Raw genomic sequence first — 24,938 nt, 5'->3', positions numbered from 1 at the left:
AATAATATGCACAATTTTTAAAGATGAAAGAGTTTTCTGCACAGATTTTAAAGATACAGAAAATTCTACATAGAAATTAAAGGTTGTAGAAAATAGTTTGCACAGAATTTAAAGTTGTAGAAAATCTATACGTATTTTAAAGATGTAGTAATTTTATACACATATTTAAATCTGCAGAAAATTTTTGCACTATCTTCAAAGATGCTGAAAATTCTGCAAAGATTTTAAATGTACAGAAAATTTTATGTACGGTTTTTAAAGTTGCAGAAATCTATTTACACAATTTTCAGAGCAATATAACTTTTTTAAAAGAATTATTTTTGTGAAGAAAACAATATTCTCAATAAAGTTAAGGCTTCCAATTTCTATACAATTAAACTAAATCTAATTCTATACTATCAAATTAAATTTTAATATATATATATATATAGACACACACACACATAGCAATTTCTAGTACAATTAAGGTCACGTTTTTAGATTGTTGGAAATATTCCTTCCAAAACTGCTATATTTATGTTTTATAAAGTATTATAAAAAAATAATCTATTAGAATAAAATCAGAAGATTAAAAAGAGCTTGTTTGAATCGAGATATGTGATATACGTTACCATAAGAACGTGATTCGCTCCCTATGTGCAAATTTACGGCGATCTCATCCTCAAGGTACAACAACTCAGTCTGATCCTCCTCTAAAGTATATGTTTACTGGGAGGCTTGATCCGACCGACTTCTTCAAATGTCCAGATGAAAAAGAAAATTTAAAAGATGCTTGAAAGAAGAGAAAAGAAAAAAATGTAGAATTCCCTGTCTCGTCTTGGAAAGCAGATAAGTAGTAATGTAAATTGAGTAATCCAAAACACTAGAATAAACTCTATCCGCTGAATGCGAAAAACATTGTATCCAAAAATTGGAATCAATATTTTTTTTTCAAAGAGTTGTAGCTCTTTTGAAAGTAGTATATGAAGGAAAAAATAAATATTGTATCATTTGTAAACTAACTAAAATTTAGAGAATAAACTCGATTATTTATGGCATTATTGTTAATTTTATTCTTACAAGTAGAAAAATAAAAATTTCGCTTCCACTTTATTTTTAAATTGTGATAAATATAAATATATTTGGTAAAACCAATTAGTTTCCAAAATATAGAGATGACGATGATAGCTAAAGCAGTGGTAATGAGGGAGAGATAGAGGGGATGGTGCTAGTAATGGTGGGGACATCAATGATGTGGTGTTGGCGGTAACTATGATGATGGAGATTACAATAATGGTAATGATGGTAATGATGATAGTAAAGATGAAAATAGTAGAAACGAAAATAATGATGTTAGGATAGTGGCAGTAAATGACAAGTATTTTTTTATTTTTGAAACTAGCAGAAGTAAGGATATTTTAACTTTCCTTTTTTAAAATTTAATTAATTTTTTTTTGTTTAATTTAAAACTCCAACGCCGCCTTCGTGGTTGCGAGTATGATCCTACAAACTCGCGCACGATAAGACTTTTTTTACCCTCCCCTCCGAGCTAGAAACGGTGAAGGCTTTGGAGCGTGATGGGGACTAGGGAAGTGTACGAGGAGAAGCTCCGCACGGGCAATCTTTATCACGATCCCACCATAAACCCTGGCCTCGGCTCCCCACGCTGTCCCCGTTGCCTCTCCCTCATAAACCCTAACTCGGTTCCTTCCTCCCTCTTCGTTCTTAGTTTTGATTTCGATCTTTCATTCATGATTCAATTCGGGTCCTTTGTATCCTCAATTCGTTTTTTTCTTTTTTTTCCCCCCCGTCTTTACCGAAGTTCATTGATTTATGTTCAATTGTGCAGGCAAACGGGGAGTGGGCGATCACTTCTGTGTTGCATGATGCGACTGCTGTGGTATGGAAATACTTCTCCTGTAGACTTTCCCCCTCTTCTCTGAATGCTTCTGCAGTACTGTTTTATTCTAGTTACTGGTTAATGGTATTTGTTTATTTGAATCATCTGCTAATTGTTCGATAGGCTGGTTCGGGGGCTGGTGCGATGCTCAGTGCTGTCCACGGATTCAATACGGGTATGTATTTATAAGTTTATTGTTTAATTCAGTCTCCTTGAGTCTATTTTCATGTGGATCTTGTTGCAGGGATTCCATTTCTCCAGAAGCATGTGAAAGGACCCAAATGGCTGCATGTCTTTATCGGGGTAATAATTTTCCAACATGTTTGAAATTTCTTGTCGCTTGCCACTGGAAATATGCAGTATGCTGTGTGATTATCTATATTTTATATCAAGCTATGCAACTTTGTATAGTTAGGCCCTCAGCATTTTGAACGTTCGTTTTAAGCTCATTTATCTCTGAAATTTGAATGCACCGCATCTCTCTAATTTATGCGTTTCTGAAGCTTTGGAACTTTGGTTGTACTTGAATATTTCATTGCTCTTGTTGAATGCATTGAGTTATAATTGCAAGTGTGGATGTTGTTATTTTAATGAACTTTGTGTTAGGTGCCTCCATTTATTGAGGCGCATGACCTTCTCTGAAGATGTACGCTACTATCTTGAATTCTACAGTTTCATTCTTTTCTTGCTCTGTCTGTGATATGTACCTCCATATCTTCTCCACTAGCACTTCTCTTTGGGCCTTCTTGCTCTAGCTCCATCATGTTCCAAACTTTTGGATTCTCGTCAAGGCAGTCTTTGACTTGTGTCCGAACTAGTGTAGTTAGGGCATCCCTTGATTTGTCTTGTACTCTTAATGCTTATTTGAAGGTTTGGTGTGCAGTCTCACTGTTGCTCATGTCCTTTTTTAGAATTCTCGAGGTGGTAGCAGGCATAGCCTAACCATCTTGGCTTACTGATGGCTAACGCTGATCCTCTATTGTTAGAATTTGTTTTTATAGTCATTCATGCCCATTGTGAACCTCCCTAGTTTTCTATCTAGGTTGTTTAATAAGAAATACAGGTAGGGGTAGGTGTGGACCTAGTTTTTGTTGAAATCTGTTGAACCATTGTATCGGACTGCTTAACCACTTGAATTGCTCAAACCATTCTAATCAAATGGTGCCAACATGATACTGATTAGGAAAAGGGAGAGAGTATGAGTAGAACCTGTAATGCCCCCAAATCCCATTCCACAAAGTGGTAGCCCAAATCCACCATAATGTTATTTGAATTCTTGGCCTTGCTTTGTTTGATATCTTTCCATCGATGGATTTCTATGGAGGAGTAGTCTTTCTGTAGCCAAATCTGAGATCCTCATCCTCCTCATCTTCTTCTTTTTGGTTTACAGTGGGGGTGGCAAACAATCTGGACAGCTCAAGCTTGGCTAGGCCTCAGCCGAGAAAAAGCTCAGTCGAGGCTTGCTTCAAAGCTAAAGAATCCAAGCTTGAAGTAGCATTCTAGGCTCGAAATCAATTTCAAGCTAAGCCAAAAATAGACCCATCTCAATCAAGCTCGGTTCAATTAGGCTTGAAAATATATGTCTTTTATTATATATTATAAGTTTAAAACTTTAGTTAGTGCCCCTATCCACAATATCAAGGGGTCATTTGAAACTTGAATGTTTATTTAATTTTTTAACCCATAGATGTTAACTCAGATTTGAACCAAGCTTGAATCAAACTTTATTGCAAGCTCTAGCCAAGTTTGAATTGATTTCTTGCTTCACTTAGGATTTCAAGCTGATCAATCAGGCTTGTGTTTGGCTCAGTTTGAAATTAAGCTTCAATCGAGCTCAAAATAATGGTAAACAAATCAACCTTGATCTCAACTTTCAAGATCGAAATGAATTTCAGACCAAGCTCGGTCAAACCCAAGCTTGACCGAGCTCAGCTTGATTACACCCTTAGTTTACGGTGACAAAAATAAAACATAGGGTAGGTTCGAGTATGGGACCACATATCTAGACTCAAATCCATTAGGTGTTTGGATCTAAATTTTGATCCAAACCCTACCCATCCATTAACTAAGGTTTGTGTAGGTAGGCCCTAGGGATGGAAGAGATCTAGGATCCATCGTGATCTAGCTTTTTGGTTGGAGTGATTCTTAGCCAATGATTGGATTTTGGTTGGAATTGGCCTATAATCTAAGAAATTGGAGGAAAGGTGGAGGGTTTGATGTTTTGAGAATTCAGAAGCAAAGAAGTGATTTTATAAATCACATTTAGGATCTAAAGAAGAATTTGATCAATAGAAATTGCTGAGAACCCGTGACCCAATCATCAATAAAGAAGGTTCTTTTCATAGTTTCAACTTGGTCTAGTGGGTTGTTGAAGTACCAAAAAGGTCTTCAGTGCTTGTGCTTACACTCAAGTGAGGTAGGGCAATGGGACAATGGTCATGATGTGACTTTCATCTTGCAAAAATATTTGCTGCTAATGCTTTTTGCACCAGCTTTAGCACAAACTAGTGATAATATTCTTTTATTACTAATGTAAACCGTTTTGTCTAACATCAATTTTGAAAGATTTTGCTTCTTCCTTTACCATACGGACCCCAATGTTGGGTTATACCTTGATTTAATTGCTGTCATTGCGGGATTGCTCTTTTAATTTGGTCGATTTTTCCTTCACTAATAGAGCTTCATCTAAAGTTTAATTCAACTAACAAGTGGTTTTGTTTATTGTACCATAACTTATTCTATCATTGCAATTATCTTATGCAAGGTTCGCCAAACCAGTACCAGAGGGTGTATCGGTTGGTGACCGATTTGGCACGGTATGGGTTCATATTGTGCTATTCTGGGGTGTATCGACACAAGAAGAGCCCGAGAGGGAGGAGGAGAGGGAGAAAAGGAGAGAGGAAGAGAGAGGGAGAGAGGGGGAGATTGAGAGAGGAAGGTGGAGGGCCGAGGGAACCCTAACCTTAGCCCGAACGAGCAAGCGAGAGAGAGAGAGAGAGAGAGGGAAGGAGAGAGAAGGAGAGGGAGGGAGGAAGGGCAAGGGCCAGGAAACCCTAACCCGAGCGCGCGCGCACGAGAGAGAGGGAGAGGGACTTACCACTCTTGGACCATAGCGAGCAGCCATGGGGGAGGGGGGATTGGGGCGGTGTTCACGAGCGGGGGAGGGAATAAAATATATGCATTGCTTATGAAGAAAACAAATCAATCATTATACCTGGCTCTTCATCATAAACATACATATGTGCTTGCTTGCTCTGTTTGAACAATTATCTATTTGCCGATTCATGTTACTGTTTGAGTGACTACTTTCTCTTTGGAAGCCAGATGCCTTGGATAAAAACTCATATTAATGTTGGTTGAAACTAATGTATGGTTTAGCATTTGTTATCCTTTGGCTAAATGCAGTACTGTGCATCACATGTGTATGGTTGTGAATAAATACTACTTTTTTTAAGGGAAGGATGTCTGGTCCTGCCATTTGACCTAGAGAATATGATTGCATAAAGAAACTGAGAGTTTCTCATCTGCAGAATTGTGATACCCATCTTTTTTTAAAGATGGTGTAGGTTTTCCAATATTTATGTTGATAATCACAGTCTTTTTCCTAGCTAGTTTGTTTGGTTGAATTGAGAAATAGGAGTTGTTACTGAGGAACTCGAATGTTGAACATCTTTCATCAGCAATATCTAAGTGTGATCATTGGATGGATCTCCTTTTAGATATGTCTCTGGTTTGTTTCGGTAGTTGTTTTTTGGTTCAAAACAAGAAAATTCATCATAGGAGAAAAAAGACAGTGTAGACGATAGATTTATTGATGCAAACTGGGATTTCTAAGTTGTATTGAAACTTATACCTTCTTGAGTAGCTGTTCTATTTAGTTTGTTATATTTCACCTTCACATTGTTCATAAACTTAGTGTTTTGACATGGTGATGTACATTATACAGTAAGAACCGTTATACATTTTCTTTCGTTTAGAAAGATTTTCTATGACTAGTTGTTATGCATATGCAATGTACTTGGCTGCTGTTGATTTTAGCCAAAGCAGAGTTTCACTGAAGTCTCAATTTTAATAAAATCACGTCGATAGATTATTTAATCTTAGAAATATGGCTAGTAGTTTTTTTTTTTTTTTTTTTTAAGCCCAAATGAGAATAAATGTCAAATAAATGTCAGTCGCTTGATTACTGATAGATGTTTTCAATTCTATTATCTAATGGAAATCTAGTGTATTAACCACAGTTTCTTCCTGCTTGATCTTAGCAAACATTGTACCCAACATGGCTTCGAGCAAATTTAATGAAATGTATGAGAACTTTGTTAGCTCCAAAATTTTTTATAGAACAACATAAACCTGATATGACTGTTAACTATTTCAATGAAGCAATCTCATTGTTGAACTTTGTTAGATGGGATGGTGAGCAGAGGCAAACAAAAACTTGCAAAGGTGAATTTTAAGAACAACATAATATGACCATGTATAGTAACGAAGAGGATAAGGAGAAGAATTTTTGATCAGGAATATATTCAAGACAATATAGATATAGGTATATCCTTCATATGTGATGCGGGACAGATGATTTAGGGAAGAAAATAAGAATAGAAAGGGGAGGGGAGGGAAGTTCTGGAGTCCACCAGATGTCAAGACAAAGTTTTCATTCCAAAATACTCTAACTAAAACAGGAGACATGGGGGTGCCATATATAGCCCTCTATGCAACTACCTATGATCCCCACAAATAATCATGTAACTACCCATGATCCAACAACATCATGGGTCACTACACTAGCTAAATACAGTCATACAAGCCAGTAACTAACAAAAGACGAAAATACATAATAAATAAACGAAAATACACAAGAAAATAAAACTAGGGTGGCCGAAGTGCTATGCACGCCGGCGACGCCTATACACATGCTGGAAACGGTGGTCTGTGTCCCCACCAACTCCCCTCAGCGGAGAAGAGTTCGCCTTTGGCGAAACGGATGTCTGGTAATGCTCCAACAGGTCTGAAGCAAGTCGCTGAAGCTCATCTCTGCTAATCCAGGTATCATCTGATGGAGGTCGACCATGCCATCTGACCAGATATCGCTGATAACCACCGTTCTGCGTACTAATAATCTGATCGACCAAAATCTGTTCCACTGTGTTTGTGATCTGCGGAGAAAAAGGTACAGGAGGCAAGGCAGGAGCAGGAGATATGTTCTCAAAATTGGATGTGAGGTCAGTGTCAAGCTCATTGGGTGGGTCTGCAGGAATAGTTGTCGGACCTCGGTAGGCAACTAAGTCTTCTACATTAAAAACTGGATTAATTCCAAAATCATTTGGAATATCCACCACATATGCATTAGATCCAACCCGTTTCAGAATTTTGTATGGACCCATACTTCGGGCGTGCAATTTTCTAATGGCTTCTGGTGGAAACCGTTCAGGTCTGATTCTGATCATTACATCATCACCCACTCGAAATTCTTGATAACGTCGACGTAAGTCAATGGCCATTTTATATCTCGTATTATTGATTTCAATTTTCTTATTAATCTCTTTATGTAAATTTTGCATGTGTTGCGCAAAGGACTCAGCAGTCTCAGAGATTCTATTGTTAGGTGCTACTAGGATAAGATCAACAGGTTTTCGCGGAACATAGCCTAAGACAATTTCGAAAGGGCTCAAGCCAGAGGTCCTATTCACAGAGCTATTGTAAGCGAATTCAGCTGTGGATAGGAGATCACAATTACCTGGGTAGTCACCCACTAAACATCGTAGAAGGTTTTCTAGGCTGCGGTTGACCACCTCAGTTTGCCCATTTGTCTGAGGGTGATAGGCTGTGGAATATTTAAGCTTGGTACCCATAAAATTCCAGAGGGTCTTCCAAAAATAACTAACAAATTTGACATCTCTATCAGTCACTATCGATTTTGGAAGCCCGTGGAGCCTAACGACCTCATCAAAGATGATCCTCGCAACTTTGGAGGCATCAGAAGTCTTGGAAGTGGGCAGAAAATGTGCCATCTTAGAGAACCGATCCACTACCACGAGAATGGAATCATGCTTACTTCTAGTCTTTGGCAACCCTAGCACGAAATCCATACTAATGTCCTGCCAAGGACGATCTGGGACAGGAAGGGGGGTATATAAGCCAGTGTTTTGTTTGCGCTGTTTGGATAAATGACAAGTATGACACTGACTAACAATTTTTGCAACATCCCGTTTTAAACTAGGCCAATAAAATCTTTGTTCGACCATATCAATGGTCATATTTCTACCAAAATGGCCAGCTATTCCTCCTGCATGAAGTTCCCAAACAAGAAAATCTCTAAAGGATGTTTGAGGGATACACAGCTTGTTTCCTCGGAACAGGAAAGCATCAACCACAAGGTAGTCACTATTGTCCTTGGTGTGACCTTCTAACACATTAGCATAGATCTTAACGAAGTCTGGACAAGTTGCATAATCGGCAATCATACGATCAAATCCAGTAACCTTTACGCTTACTGACAAAAGCAATGCTACACGGCGGCTTAAGGCATCAGCTGCCTTGTTGTCAATTCCTGCTTTATGACATAACACGAAGGTGTATTCTTGAAGAAATTCAGCCCACTTTCCGTGTCGTGAACTCAATCGTTTCTGGAAATTCAAGTACCTCAAAGCTTCATGATCGGAATATAATACGAACTCTTGAGGTAACAAATAGTGACGCCAGTGACGCAGCGCTTGGACAACTGCGTAAAATTCTGTCATAGGTGGAATATTTCCGTTTGGCATCATTCAGCTTCTCACTGAAGTATGCGATAGGATGTTTTTCTTGGCTTAAGACACCACCTATACCTATATCAGATGCATCACAAGAGACTTCAAAAACTTTAGTAAAATCTGGGAGGCGCATTACCGGGGTTTCTGTCATTCTAGTCTTGATCTCTTGGAATGCCTTTGAGGCCGCAACGGTCCAATGAAATTCACCTTTCCGGATACAATCCGTAATCGGTGCAGTGATCGTACTAAAATTCTTGATGAACCTCCTATAAAAGGTGGCTAGGCCGTGGAAGCTTCACACCTCAAATAATGTAGTGGGTTCGGGCCATTCAAGAATAGCTTGGACCTTCTGTGGGTCTGCAGAAACATCCTCAAAAGAAACAACAAATCCTAAGAAGATTACACGATCAGTCATAAATGAACACTTCTTAAGATTCGCATATAAGCTTTCTTTTCTTAGTGAATTGCAGACCAAACGTAGGTGCTCAAGGTGTTGTTCCTTGTTTTTGCTATAAATTAAGATATCGTCAAAATAGACTACAAGAAATTTTCCCATGAAAGGTCTTAGCACTTGGGTCATAATTCGCATAAATGTGCTAGGTGCATTTGTTAACCCAAAGGGCATGACTAGCCACTCATATAACCCATCTTTGGTTTTGAAAGCTGTTTTCCATTCATCACCTGGGCGGATACGGATTTGGTGGTAACCACTCTTAAGGTCAATTTTGGAGAAGATAGTGGCACCTGCCATCATATCAAGCATGTCATCCAATCGTGGTATTGGAAATCGATATTTAACCGTTATCTTATTAATTGCCCTGCTATCCACACACATTCTCCAAGTGCCGTCTTTTTTGGGCGTTAGAAGCGTAGGCACCGCACACGAGCTAAGACTCTCTCGGATGAACCCTTTTGGAGTAGTTCATCAATTTGCCGTTTCAATTTAGTGTGTTCAATCGGATTGAGTCTATAATGAGGCAAGTTCGGAAGAGTCGCCCCTGGAACCAAGTCTATGGCGTGCTGAATGTCACGCATAGGGGGAAGCTCATCAGGAAGGTCCTCAGGAAAGAGATCCTTAAATTCTTTCAGAACATGATGAACTTCCTTCGGAAAATCTATTTGAAAATCAGGAACAACTTCTTTGGACACTAACACAATGACTATGGATTTTTGGGCTGCTGCTTTCTCAAATTCCTTAGGACTAATGATTTGAAGGCGCTTTTCAATCTTTACATCCTTCTTTCCAGCAATAGAAGGCCTAGGAGGCAAAGGGTTTAGTCGAATTTTCTTACCTTGGTGAACAAAAGAACAGGAATTGGATTTGCCATAAATGGTCACATCCAAATCATAAAGCCACGGTCTACCAAGGATGATGTGTCCAACGTTCATGGGAATAACATCACACCAGACCTTATCATTATATTCAGAAAAGTTGATTTGGACTAGACAATGCTCAGTGACTGGTATAGCGGTTTTATCCACCCAAGACACATTATAAGGGTTAGGATGAGGCACTGTCTTTAACTGTAGCTTCTTGACAGTTCTTGTGGATACAACATTGACACTACTCCCACTGTCGATGATAACCTTACAGCTATGTTCGCCACATTTGATATAGGTGTGAAATATGGATCGACGCCTCCAGTCATCATCTTCTTGCTTAGGTTGTGTAAGGACACACCTAACTACGCCTAAAGGAGTGGAACCCTCAAGTGAGCCGGGTTCCTCACCTTCATCTGACTCTTCAGGGTTTATCTCTGGTTCATAGACCAACTCATCCTCTTCATCATTTCTATCTTCTTCGATGACCAGTGTTTTCTTAGTAGGGCATTGACTAGCTCTATGCCCAAAACCAAAACATCTGTAACACTGATCTCGAGAAATTTTGGGTGGTTCACTTAAAATTTTCTTATTCTTTTGATCATTAATTTTTGGGGACTCTGTCACTTAATTTCTAATATTAGGCTTACTCCAAGTGTTAGTTTGACTACCGTGGGTGAACTTATAATTGGCCTCCTTAAGATCAAATCGCCTAAAGGTTGACTTATTAGTATAACGCTCGATGTCTTGGACAAGTTGATAGCCATGTTCTAATGAATTGATCTCGCGTAGAATAAGCTCTTTTTGTAAATCATCTCGCAATCCGGACCTAAAGCTAGAAAGGGTCAATTCCACACTCTCGCGTGCATCGCATCGCATGAAGAACTCATCAAAGCGAGCGATGTACTCAGACACAGGTTTGTTTCCTTGAATCAATCGTTGCCACTGATCTAACAGGCGACTCTTATAGGATGTAGGGAGATATTTTTCTTTTAACTTCTTCTTCATTTCATCCCATTGTACCACAGGGGGTTGCCTAGCTCTAGCAAGCATATTTTCTATTGTGTTCCAATGCAACTTTGCGGGACCAGTGAGCTTCATTTTTGCAAAACGAACTCTGCGATCTTCAGATAGATTATACCATTCAAAGTAATGGTCCATATCAGCGAGCCAGTCAATTAAGACTTTTGGGTCGAGATGACCATCATAACTTGGTGCATCGATCTTAATACTGCGCATTACATGCTCATTTGGTGTCTCACGCGCTCTTAGATAGTCCCTTTGGCCTTGTTGCCTAAGGCCTCTGGGGCGGGGCGGTTCAAACTCACCAAGTTCAGACTCTCCATCGTTGTGAGTAACTTGGAGATTGGTGATTGAATTTTCAGCAAAGTCAAGCGGGTGTTCAGCCTATTTTCAAGGTCAGTGATCCTTGCCCCAAATCTGGTTTCTAATGCTGCTATGACATCTAACACCTGTTGGTTTGGGTTGGTAGACATCTCATGTGAGTAGGATGTACCGCTGCAAGTTGTCATGCTCTAGAATTTGCACAGGTGATAACTAAATATCAGGGCCTTAGATACTGCTAACCTTGGTCTGGGTCATGCAAATCTTTGCAGGTTAATCTAATGAAAGTGGGGTCCTTCAAATTGATTAGGGTTTCACCAGATTCAAGTAAGATTTCCTAGTTGCCTTTTGAGGATTTGAAAATAATTTGTAAGGCTCAATATGTGTTTTCAAGGGGCACAGGCTCTTATAAAGTTAAGGTCCTATCTCAAACCGACAACATAAAGTGAAAGCAATAACAATCTAAAGATAAACTAGTTTATAGGGAAAGGCTGAAAAAAATTATTTAAAGGAAAGATACGACCTTTTCTTACAGATCTGAGTCAGTGGAAGAGTTTGGATGTCAGAGTGCAGGATGCAGAACCGGAGCCCGATGATTTGTAGAAGATGCTGCTGGAAGACGGCCAACTGCGGGTATCGTTGTGGAAGCCCAACACGCTGCAGGGTCTGGATCCAAGTGTAGGGGCCTGAAAACTGGGCCCACGAGACAACGGGCCAAGGGAGCAATTAGGCTCGCGTGACAACGGGCCGAATGCTGGGGTCGGCCCGCTCGCCCGAAATCAGAAGTAATCGATGGGACCTGAAGCTTCTGGATGGCTTCGGATCCCTATGTGCGGTTGGGAGAGGGGATGAGGGAGACATCGGGGAAAGTGAAGAGCGAAGTCGGAGGGCGGAAACCTTCGTTTTGGGGAGCAAAGGAAGCGGCGAAAGCGAAGGATGGAGTCGGCGACGGAAGTCGGAGGTGGCAGCACAGAGGAAGAAGGGGTCTCGGTGAGATGAGAGGGAGAAGAAGAAAGGGGATTAGGGTTTTTAAGGATGAGATATGGGAGGGAGAAGGTCTCGGTGAGCTGGGAGGGAGAAGAATAGGGTAGACTCGAAGGTTGGTGGAGGGTAGAAGCAGCGGAGAAGATGAAATGGGAGGGTGGCGGTGTGACCGAGGTGGCGGTGTGTGCGGTCGTAGAAAAGATCGGCGGTAAGGAAGAGGAGGCGGAGTGGAGTGAAGCTGCGACAGCAGCGGCACGGCGAGGACAAAGCGGCACAGCGTGCGGAGGAGCTCGGCGGCGTTGTTCGTCGGCAAGGAGGTGGCGCTGCGGTGGAGTTCTTGGGGAAGAAAGGTACACAATTTTTTTTTTTTTCACTAGTGCAACTCACGTGCGATGGAGCACGTGTGCCTCACGTGGGTTGGGGAACGTGCAACTCACGTGCTTTCTTTTTTTTTTTCTTTTCTTTCTTTCTTTGTTTTTTTTTTGGAGTGGATCCGGGCTAATAAACTGGGTAACGGGTGAGGGACTTACCCGTTAACCAGTGCTCCTTCAACCTCCCGACGGTTTCGGGAGGTGGTTCTAGACTCTGTGGCTACTGCTGCAGAGTGGATCCCATGGCCTGCAGTGGTGGACGGCGGCCGGCCACCCGCTCCGACCACCGTTGCTCTCCCCGGATCTCTTCTCTGTGAGTGGGGTCTGCAGCTGCTACGGTGGAACCGAGAGACAGAGATGAAAAAAGGGAGGCTAGGCTCCTCCTTTTTTGGTCACACGAGTTGGGCGTGGTCCTTCAACACGCTCCGGCGTTCGTGGTGGTCGGGGTACAGCGTAGATCTCGTGTGCCCACTTGAATCCAGGAATCCGACGCTGCTCCGCCATACACAGGGTGAAACTTCTGTGGGAGTTTTCGGGAACAAGGAGACAGCAAAAGGATGTTTTTTTTTTGTGTGTATTCTGTCCCACTGCAGCCCAGAATGGGAGAGGTTTTGGCAACAGTGGCAAAACCAGGGAGCTTTGATACCAAACTGATGCGGAACAGATGATTTAGGAAAGAAAATAAGAATAGAAAGGGGAGGGAAGGGAAGTTCTGGAGTCCACCAGATGTCAAGACAAAGTTTTCATTCCAAAATACTCTAACTAAAATAGGAGACATGGGGGTGCCATATATAGCCCTCTATGCAACTACCCATGATCCCCACAAATGATCATGTAACTACCCATGATCCAACAACATCATGGGTCACTACACTAGCTAAATACAGTCATACAAGCCAGCAACTGACAAAGACGAAAATACATAATAAATAAATGAAAATACACAAGAAAATAAAACTAGGGTGGCCGAAGTGCTATGCACGCCGGCGACGCCTATACACATGCTGGAAACGGTGGTCTGTGTCCCCATCAATATGTCTCTCTTGTAAGTCGATGAAAGCCATGGAATTACTGTCAACCATTTCAATGCTTACATCTTTCCTGCATGGAGTCCATGAATCATGGCTTGAGTGCCATGCTTATGGAGTTGAAGCCCATTGGAGATGTATACTATGCAGGCAATGACGTAGGGCACCTGAGGTCCAGGTGCAACTATGTTTATTGTAAGGGCTTGTCTGGATCTTTCTTATGGTTGAGCTTAAGGAGTCTATGAAGTACATCATAGGCATAGGTATGTTGATTGGGTGGGTTTGTTTAAGATTTTGCTTATGGTTGGACTTAAGGAGGCTACGAGGTATATTGTAGTCACAGCTATGTTAATCTTAAGGCTTGGGTTAAGATCTTTCTTATCATTGGGCTTAAAATGTCTGTAAGGTATATTTTAGGCATAATAAGAACTAATGTTTCTTGATTCTTTTTAGCTTTTTGTTCCTCCCTTAGGTCTTTGAATGGTTGAAAGGTCTTGTTTCAGATCTTTCTTTTCAGTTTTAAATGGCGACTATGGTATGTAGCCATTTAAAGGGCCACATAGTGCACATGCATTATGCAGACTGCATATATAGGTGCCTGTGGTTAAAATTTTAAATATTTAAAATGAATGAGATATATTTAATACAATAATAGTGTATATATATATATATATATATATATTGTAACTAATAGCAATGTTAATAACAATAAAAAATCTAGAATGAATGCTTACTTTTTAGTACTCAATCTTTATAGCAATAATTATAGCATTATTAATACATTGACATTATTAATATATACATAAGAATGGCCACATATGTGGTAGCACAGTGGGAATCCTATTGCCTATGCGTCTGCAGAACACCAAATGAACCAACTTTTTGGCCTAAATGCGGCGTGCCCATACACTAATGGCATACAGGAATGTGTTGCAGACGAGGGACAGATTATGCATATGCAGCCTAATGCATTGAATTTAAACCATCATTTGTTTAACTTGGGCTAAGAGAATACAAAGAGGTGACATTTTAAATTTCAAACGCTTTTGAAATATAATTGGGCTTAAGGAGACATGATTTCTTTGAATGATTTTGGATTAAAATTGAGATAAGATCAAGGCTCAAATTATCGTAAGTTATTTAAACACGTAAGGTTTGCTTTCCCAATATTGGTTTTCATATTGGCACGTTGCCAAGACAGTATGGTATGCTTGGTACAATACAGTGCGACTCCCTTACCGACATGTGATCAAAGACTTTTTGATCATAGCATGCTATGGTACCACAAGCGGTATGGGTCAATACACCAAAAACCTGGGTGGAATTGGTCAATACTAGTGTCATCCGGTACTGGCCAGTTCAGCCCAGCGCTGTATCGTTTTGGTACCTTACTGATATGGTAGGATGTACCCGGTATTGAGGGTACGTGTCATGGCGAACCCTCCACATAGAGATGATTTGTCCACTTTTATTCCATAGGAATGCTCCTTGGACTATTTCAGGCCCAAGGGGGTTATTCTAGTCAAGGGGGCATTTTCAGTTTGCGAATGTTTTCATGTGGAAAAATATTGAGGCCTATATACAATAATAAGTATTTGTCTAGCTACTATAAGTTAAAACATTCACCTTTTTATTGTTACGCATCCTTATGTTATTATGATCTAATGATGTCTTCTTTTGTGTCATAGCTTCCTCCACTGCTCTTGTTTTCTGGAGCTAGTGCTGCATTTGGAGGTAAGATTCAGCCTGTCATTAGAAGCTTCCCTTCAGCTGCAAATAATATTCATATATGTTTGCATTTTTAGAATTGTTTATGTTGCATGTTTGTATGTTCATTATAGAAACATCCGAAAGAAAATTATTGAATCTAATTTTGCAGCATTGTCCGGAAATGATTACATGGAACACAATTTTTCTGGATTAGAAATGAAAGAAAACTTGACTAAATTTAGAATTCTGAAATTATTAACAACTATGAATTTGCACTTTTATTTTTTGCTGAAGTTACTAGTTTGTTGTACTTGTCAGTTTGTATTGAATATGATGCATGCAGTTGGTTTATGAACAGAATTTCAATGTCCATGTAATTGAAACAAAGTTGGACTTTCATTTTTTTACTAAATAAGAAAATCCCAGTAACACTTATTACAATCATTGGATGCCTTGATAACATGGAAATATCAACCATCAGCAAGCTGAATAGTGGTGCATTGATGTCAAGCATGAAAAGATTATGATATCTTTGTACAACATGCTAAAAAGCTTGATATTTTAATTATTTACATGCATGAAAATATACGATAATCAAGAGTGTCAAACTGCCAAGTTAGTCCTAGACATCGACATCCTTAAAACGCCTAGGTGGTTAGGCAGGTGCCTAGAGTAAAAATCCATAAAATTGTTATGTTTTCATATATAGGTGAATTGAAGCTTATCCTAGTGGTAACACCCATCTTTTTAGCAACCAGAGGTTCTAGTTTTCTGTTCTTAGACACAGCGAATATCAAATAACATCATATTGCTAGATGTTAATGTCATTTGCTAATCAAGTTTGGCAGTAATGACATCCTTGATTTAGTTATTCAATTACACTTCAGTTTTATTTACATAATAAATTTGCAATCGAGGAATTGAAGAAGTAGCTGAAAAATTGAAGAAGTATCTGAAACTTTCAATCTATGTAATATAATCTATCATCAAATAATATCTACAAGAACATGTTGTATATGCATCCGATTTCTATCTTTTATAAAGTTGGCGCTTCTTTATTTAAAGAGAACATTGAACACAATATTAATGCATTTAATAAACTAAGGAACAAGGTGCCCTCCCAAGAAAAGGCAGCCCTTAGGAGGCCAGGTGTGCCCTGCTAGGTGCTTGGGTAGCTGTCTCTTTTGAAAGCTTAGATAACACCAGACCACCTAGTTGCTTGGGTGGCCACTTTACAAATTACATAAGATCGTCCCCCTACAATAGGAAGGATAGTGCATGGGTATGAAAGTTGGGAGTGCACCCTTGAGTATCTTTATTTTTATGGAAGCTAGTATGAGATTGCGTTCTGCGCCATGGAATGTTAAGGGAGAGAGGGTTGAATATTGCCTCTAACTATGATCTTTACCCAAATGTGGAGGAATCTGACTTGTGCCCTCTTTCAATGCCCAAAGGCATTGCAGGTATCGTGATTATCTAATATTTCAGCGGTCTTATTTGCATCACCATCCCCATTTGAGATTTTTTCTTTTTACAGTATGTGAAATCACATGGTCACAAACCGGAAAGCACAAGGAAGAATGCATCTATTCTGCATATTTAGTCTATCAGATTTGGTATGCAAGGAATACTCGAATTTTTGAAAATATACATTGTTCGTCTAGATATATATTGGAGAAGACAATTGTGCAAGCTATCGAAGTGATCTAGAGTGATGAGTCTATGATAGTTGGGGACACTTGGGACTCCTTCCACAATCTCACCTCTTACTAGGATGGTATTTATTACCTAGGAGCCCCCACCCCCAAGCTTCATAATGGTTAACTTTGATGGTAGTGTTAGTGATAGAGTCGGCAGAGGAGGAGCGGGTTTTGTTATTAGATGCCCAAACTCTCATTTTATTGCAACAAGTGGGGGATAGCTTTTTGATCCATTTGTTTCGTGATCAGAGTTGCAGGCTGCATGGGAGGGGATGCGGTATGCTATTATATCTTTGAAGGCTAATCATATTCTTCTTAAAGGCGACTCAGCTACAGTGGTTAGATGAATTTCGAAACATGTTGGATATTCTACTGAACATCCCCTACTGCTGGATACTTGGAGACTAACTGAGAATTGTATATTATTTGTCGTTACTCATGTTTAAAGGGAGGCAAACAGGGCAGCAAACTGGATGACCACTTTTGTTGCTGAGCACTCTGGTGGAATCTTATAGATGTGTCACTCTAGTATTTCTATTGAGTTTAAAGATGTATTGTTTTCTGATTTTGTAGGACGCATTCATACTAGGTGAGTATGAGCCATCCAGTTTAACAAAAAAAAAAAAATGTCACCTGAAAAACCACCGATTAGCCTTTTGGTGTTCATCAACATGTGTTAAATTGTATTCGCATCCTCATTGGAAGTTGTTCTAGTGCCTTTTTGGTCATATGCAAGCACTAGCTCCTCACAAACATGATTAGAAGAAAATCTAATATTTCTGGGCTTTCATAGGATGACAGAAATGATTAGACGAAAATATCGTAACTCTAGCGATTCCCCATTGTGCCTGTAAGAACACAGTCTGCAAATATTTCTTCTAATGATTCTGAACATTCGATTGCCTAAGTAATTTCCTACCAACCTGATAATTTATTTGGGTTCTCATACATATCTCAAGCAGGTTCCTTGGAAATCAATCTCCCTGCTTCTCTGTCTCTTTCCCCTCCCCTCCCCTCCCTCTCCCTCATCATTATTCATAAGAGATGGATGTGCAGTAAGACGAGAAAAGTAGTTGGAGAAATGACTATGTTATATGAGGCATAGAAGTTGCACCAACTGTGAGAGTAAGAGATAGACAACCAATTAAGATAGTCTGATTTGTGCAGCAATGAATGGGGATGTCTTGAGAAGATCTGTTCAATTCTGTCCTCAATGGCCCGAAAAGGTTGAGATCTATGGTAAGGTGAATGGGAACCGTAAGAATGGATTTGGTTAAGCTTGCAATAATGCTAGAGGTAGCCCATAAATGCAAATGATTGTGACCAAGCATTTGTAAAGTTGAACAGGGCTTGATGGTTATTATGATGGTTATCATGTTGATTGTTGATGTTCATTTTTGTACATTTGGTGTAATTGTTCCTTTCTCTCATCACCCCAACCCTTTTTCAGCAAATAGCAGCCCCTTCTCACGTGATCTCTTCCTCAATCTGAATTCCAAAAATAACATATAATCCTATTTTATGAACGTGTAGAATATCATTGCTTGTGATTTCCCTAGTGATGCTTTGGAAGCTTGTGGAGCACCCATAGAAATAGTGTAGGTGCATAATCATCCATAAGTTGGTAGATTGATTTGGAGGACCAACATTGGTTGGGTCTATATGCTCATAAAGTTCCTTGCCTTTGAGTAAATTAAGAATATCTCTGTTGGGGGAAGCATTTTCTCTTCCCATACCCTTAAAAGATGCTTACGGGTTGGTTGATTCACTTGTGAAGAGGCAGAGAGGATATTGGAATTAGTTGTCGACAATTATACTGTATGATATTTTGGTCCTTTATGGTTGTCTACTGGACCATCAAAAAATCTGGCTTGAGGAAACCAGAATAGAAAGAACAATTGCCTACAGGCCAGGTTTAAGATCTCAGGTATATCAGTCATCTCGATCGTTGGCAGATGGAAGGCTGAAGAATTTTGAACTGGTTGAGATATTCTAATATCAGATATATGTTGGCAAGAATATTGAATACCAGATGATATAGTAGAAAAGGCAGTCTACTTTTTCATGGTGATCTTAAAAACTAGTAATAAGATATCAAGAACATGTTCTATAAGCTTAGCTGATCTCTGATCTTGTATCGACCAATATCTTGGGTGTAGCAGGCTTTATCAGCCCAGGTGATGAGAGCTGATAGTTTACCCATACCATTATCATTAAGTTCCCAGTATCCATACAAACTGATAGACAAATCATGTTGGTGATGCTGGGAGACCAATGTAAATATTCTTCAATGTGAGTGCTACTAGTTTCTCTTGGCAGTGTGGATTTACCAACCATGGCAGTTTCAGTTGGTTTCGAACTAGGCTACAGTTTAACAAAGCTAAGGATGCACTCCAAATACAACATGCACACCCCTGCGAGCGCATGCACACCGTTGATGGTTATCATGCACTTGATAAGCTCATGCTTATTGCATCACAAGTTTGAGCGGCTTTTTCGACTTCTCAATAGAAGCAACAAGAATTTTTCTCTGCATACATTTTTCTCTACTTGATGTTGTTGTGACATTTAGATATTTTTGTTTTTGTTTCTACAGCTTATGCAGTTCCTAAGTTCGCTCAGCTCACTGTGACATCCTATTATGCTGCTTCAAGTGCATCACACCATGCAATATCACAGGTCACCAGATATGTGGAAGGTGCACATTCATCTCGTGATCATCATGATAATCCCAGATGATGAGCATGCACAGCCCCTCTTTGCGGCATATTAATCAACAGGTCGTGCCTCCCAAGTCCTTTTTAAAGAAAGCAAACTCCCTAAGGAATTATTAGATGGATGTGTATTTTGTATGCCTTCTTCGGTATAAATTTGTTGTAATATTCCTTATCGGTTACCAGATGTTTGAACCTATGATGTCTCAAAATGCTGTTGTTAGTATGCCTGTTCAGACTATAATCAAGTTCTCCGGATCAGTAGGAGATTGCCAATTTTTATAGTTATAGACGCGCACGCACACATACGTATATATACACACATATACGTATATAGACACACACACAGACACAGACACATATACGTATATAGACACACACACACACATACGTACGTATATAGACACACACACACACAGAGACACACATACGTATATATATACACATACGTATATAGGCGCGCGCACACACAGAGACACATATACACATATAGACACATATACGTATATAGACACACACACACATACATATATATATACATATACGTATATACATGCACATATACGTATACACATACATATAGGCGTATACATACGTACGCGCGCGCATATATATAAGTCTTACACCGGTCGTGCTGGGGCAAGCACTCTCTTATCCAAACACTTAGTTTATGGAGCGTTTCCCCCCTTCGGCCTGTGGTCTCGTCCCCCTCAGGGGGAGTTGCAGGTGTTAAAATCAAGTTATCGTTTCGTTCGGACTTCCGGTCCTCACTTCACTTGTTTTTTGAGGGTGATTTCTCTATCGAAAATCTTTGATAAAGCTTCGTTTTGATCGATGAATAGAATTCCTCTCTATTTGGTTAAAAAAAGTTGATTATCTCACGTTTTTGTGTATGACTTCAGCCAAGGACCTAAATTTCAAGACAGAATCCGGAGATTGGGTTACTATTGGCCCTCCATGATCAAGGATTGCATCGACTATGCCCGCTGGTGCGATGCCCGCCAGTTTCATGGTGACTACATCCACCAGGCCCTAGAACCATTGCATCCAACCGTGCCATCATGGTGCCATTTCGCTATCAATTTATCCTGCACTGTGATAATGCTAGCCCTACAACTTGGCGGCCAATCCTGTGTTTCATGCCCGCTCTAAGCACATAGAAGTTGACCACCACTTCGTTCGTGACCTCGTCGTTGCAGGCAAATTGCTCATTCGACTTGTTCGTAGCAACAAGAAAGTGGCGGACATTTTCACTAAAGGATTACCTGAACCAGCCTTCCATCATTTTCGTGGCAAACTGCTGTCTTCTGCCTGCCTTTCTCTTGAGCGCTTAATCGGTTATACGAATGACTGTCTGTTAATGAAATATGCGATTCCCTTCCTTTCCGGAGTGGTGGATCGAACTTCGATCATGTCACGAGAGTGGATTCAGTTGGTTTCATCGGTCATTCTGCGAACCTGAACTTGACAGCTAACACTTACTGGTCAATGAAAGTGGGGTAAGTTTGACTCTGATTCGGAGCTTGAAAGTCAAAGAGTCTCTCTCGAGCTACTTCCAGCGCTTTCGCCTCTTGGGCGATTTGCTACCGGTGTCGCAGCTCTTCTTCTCTTCTCCTTTCTCTCATTGTTTCTTTCTCTAGAATTTAGATTCGTGCTACTGGCTCGATGGACAAACTCAAGGAACTACTTTGCCTCCTTTGCTTCGATGGAATGCTTGATTGCTTGCCGGGAATGACTGACCGAAGAAAAGGAACTGGAAGTGATAGTTTGCTGCCAATATATATATATATATATATATATATATATATATATATATATATATATATATATATATATATATATATATATATATATGAATAACTGCATGCACTAGTGTGAATTTACCAATTAGCCAGATCTTCTTATTATATATGAATCGAGCACAAGGGACATCATGAATGATTACAGGAAGATGACAGATTCCTTGTATTGGATATATGCGAGTGAATTGAGGCCGAGCACGCACAACTTAAAAAAGAAGAAAACTTCGTGATGATATGAATCGTAACCTTTCACCATGTTTGAGCTTAAACGGCGATCATATTGTTGGCTTTCTTCACCTCCTCCAGCTTCACCTAGAGGTCAGCGAATTCACAGTCCTTGTAGGCATGGAACCGGGGCGAGAGTGCAGTGAATGACCTTAGGGATAGAGATGGGCATCGGGCCGGGCCCAGGCCCACCGGGCCACAGACCAAACGGGCCGTGCCTGGCACGGCCTGCTTAATCTAAAGGCTAAGCCCGGCACGACCCTAGGCCCGTGGGGTGGCGGGCCATGCTGGGCCCGGCACGGGCCGTGCCTGGCATGGCCCGTCTGTCCAAAAAAAAATAGCCGTTATGGGTGGCCCATAATGGCTATTTTTTTTGGCCCATAACGGCTATTTGTGGCTTTTTACCCATTTTGCCCCTTCCAACAGCCATGAAACGGCTAATTTGAGAGGTATTTTGGGGAAAAAAATTGGAGTTCAGGCCCTTATGGGCTGTTCTGGGCTGGCCTGCGGGTCGTGCCGTGCTTGGCCCACGAATCGTGCCAGCTTAAGCCCTTATGGGCCGTGCCGGGCTCGGCCCGCGGGCCAGAAATCCTTAACCCAGCCCGGCCCCCTTTTATGAGCCGTGCCTCGATCCGTTACTGTAGCAAGCGGGCCGTGCCTGGCACGGCCGGCTTCGTGCCGGGCCGTGCCGGGCCATGGGCGGCCCGGCCCAATGCCCACCTCTACTTAGGGAGTGTCTTGGGGTCTGTTGCAAATAAATTTAAAGCAGAAATAAAACTAAACTATTCTACTTCAATAAATAATAGGCAGTAATAGGCTAAAAAAAATAAAAGTAAAAGTAGAAAAATGGAACCCGAGATGCTGAGGCGTGGTATGTTGGTTACTTTCCTTGAAGTAGATTTCGCCGTCTTACAATGCACTAGGCTTGGATGGCGTTCTACTCCTGAGATACAACAGCCTCTCGTTTCTTCTGTCTCGATGATTTGCACGGATCAAAGAAGGCTTCGAACCCAGAATCAATATGCAGTAAGCCCGTTTAAAGAAAAATTTTGGAAGAAATATTTTAACTGGTAGAGAGAGTAGAGAAAGAAGAGAGATTAGGAATCCTCTGCATATGATCTGATTTATTTCTAATCTGTAGAGGTTGTCTATTTATAGACCTCTACGAGACGTATCACGAGGGGTGCCTGTGGGGCGCGACTCTTTGCGTGAGGCGCGAAACCACGGTCGTGCCCCTCGCGGGTGCGATCCTTCGCATGGACGTGAGTTCGCGTCCCTCAAGAATGCGCCCTATGAGCGTGACTCCTGGGCCTTGCGCGCCCCTCAGGCGCGACTCCAGGGCCTCGTGCTTGCACGAACGTAAAAGCACTTGCAAGCTTCCTTGCACGAATGTAAAAGCCTTTTATTGAGGAAAAACGCAGGAAGAAGGGTGATGCAAAAACCGCAGGAAGAAGGACTCGATATCACGTCCTTGTGAGAACAACCCCACACACAAACCAACCACACCACTAAAGGATGGTGACAAAATAAAACATTTAATCATTAATAAATCCAACAATCCCCCACATGATAAAAATGTTTTCATGATTTTATAAAAAATAGTCATACCGGGCTTTTCATGTCACGACTTCAATAAAGGTAGCTTGCGGCTTTGAACCTTTACCTAGTGAAAGTATACTTTCATCTGAAAGGAATAGTGGTAGCTAAAAAGCTTTGAACCAAATCCTTTGATTCAGATTTTCATATACTTCACCCATGACAAATGCAAATACTGGGTTCATCATAGGTGGTGCTTTTCGGCCTCATGCACCAATATCTTAGTTTCATAAGTGTTTCTAGGGGTTAAACCCTTATCTCCATAGACTGCGGCCACACAGTCACACTCACATAGATGAATCCTCCAAGGATGCTCGTAGCACAGCACCTTGTCATAGACTCGGACTCATTCAAAGTTTTAAACTCTTCCATATACCTCTACTGTGTTTAGCACTCACATCATAGGGAGAGACCAAATGACATAAAGTCATTTAATAATAGTGCTAACTAATCATTAAACAACTCGTTTTTTTCCGTTGAACCTTTCGTCTTGGGATCTCCCGTCAGAATAGGTTGGGTTGCCATTGTCAATGATTCCTTATGGGTTTCAGTCCCATCCCCCTTGATGTTTCTATAACTTTGCTTCTAGCTAGTCCTTTAGTCAAAGGATCTGCTAGGTTACCTTCAGATCTAACAAATTCCAAAATCACGATACCATTTTTAATTAGGTATCTAGTTGTCTTATGTCTCACACTAATGTGTCTTCTGTTTCTCTTGTTATATTCAGTATTTCTACAAGTATTAATTGCAGCTTCATTGTCACATAACAAAGAGATAGCAGGCATAGGCTTTTCCAAATAGGAATTTCTGACATAAGATTCTTAAACCATTCTGCTTCTTGAGTTGCAGAATTTAAGGCTACAATCTCAGCCTCCATAGTAGATCTGGTGATCACAGTTTGTTTGGATGATCTCCAAGCAACAGCTGCACCACCCAACATGAATATGTATCCACTAGTTCCTTTTCGGTCACTGAATCAGTGATCCAACTAGCATCACTGTATCCTTCAAGTACAGCAGGAAATCTTGAGTAATGTAAACCATAAGACATGGTACCTCTCAAGTATCTAAGTACTCTATCCAGTGCTTCCCAGTGACTAAGACTAGGGCAACTATTAAACCTACTGAGCTTTTCTATAGCATAGGAAATGTCAGGTCTACTTGTATTTGCAACATACATTAGTGTCCCAATAATCTGAGCATATTTTTCTTGGGCCACTAGATCACCTTTGTTGCACTTCAAGTTCAAACCATGCTCATAAGGTATACTCACTGGTTTGCAGTTGTACTTATCAAATTTCTTCAAAATTTTCTCAATATATTGTGATTGATCAAAAATTATACTATTAGGTATTCTAGTAATCCTGTTACCAAGAATTACCTCTGCCTGACCTAAATCTTTCATATCAAAATTATTAGATAAAAAATTCTTGATATCAGTTACAATATTCATATCAGTACCAAAAATTAAGATATCATCAACATATAAACATAAGATAACATATGAATCATTT

At 40.4% G+C, this 24,938-nt stretch overlaps 1 protein-coding gene across 1 annotated transcript; it reads left to right on the top strand.

The window, feature by feature from the left end:
* Nucleotides 1-1,472: 1,472 nt before the first annotated feature.
* Nucleotides 1,473-20,078, top strand: LOC103720736. The gene is made up of 6 exons (XM_008810584.3): nucleotides 1,473-1,682; nucleotides 1,829-1,879; nucleotides 2,003-2,054; nucleotides 2,124-2,182; nucleotides 15,367-15,412; nucleotides 19,685-20,078. The coding sequence occupies exons 1-6, from the start codon at nucleotides 1,557-1,559 to the stop codon at nucleotides 19,825-19,827; spliced, it is 477 nt and encodes a 158-aa protein (XP_008808806.1). The 5' UTR covers nucleotides 1,473-1,556; the 3' UTR covers nucleotides 19,828-20,078.
* Nucleotides 20,079-24,938: the final 4,860 nt, after the last annotated feature.

This window comes from Phoenix dactylifera, chromosome 17 (assembly GCF_009389715.1).
Source record: "Phoenix dactylifera cultivar Barhee BC4 chromosome 17, palm_55x_up_171113_PBpolish2nd_filt_p, whole genome shotgun sequence".
Classification (NCBI taxonomy): Eukaryota; Viridiplantae; Streptophyta; class Magnoliopsida; order Arecales; family Arecaceae; genus Phoenix; species Phoenix dactylifera.
This window is presented reverse-complemented; position numbering and strand designations above follow the sequence as displayed.

What these genes read in the sequence shown, in the direction of transcription:
- LOC103720736 (XM_008810584.3), top strand. Translation starts at nt 1,557, where the DNA reads ATGGGGACTAGGGAAGTGTACGAGGAGAAGCTCCGCACGGGCAATCTT. An exon ending in CCCTCATAAACCCTAACTCG is followed by an intron (nt 1,683 to 1,828) that starts GTTCCTTCCTCC and finishes TCAATTGTGCAG; the next exon opens with GCAAACGGGGAGTGGGCGAT. An exon ending in TGCATGATGCGACTGCTGTG is followed by an intron (nt 1,880 to 2,002) that starts GTATGGAAATAC and finishes ATTGTTCGATAG; the next exon opens with GCTGGTTCGGGGGCTGGTGC.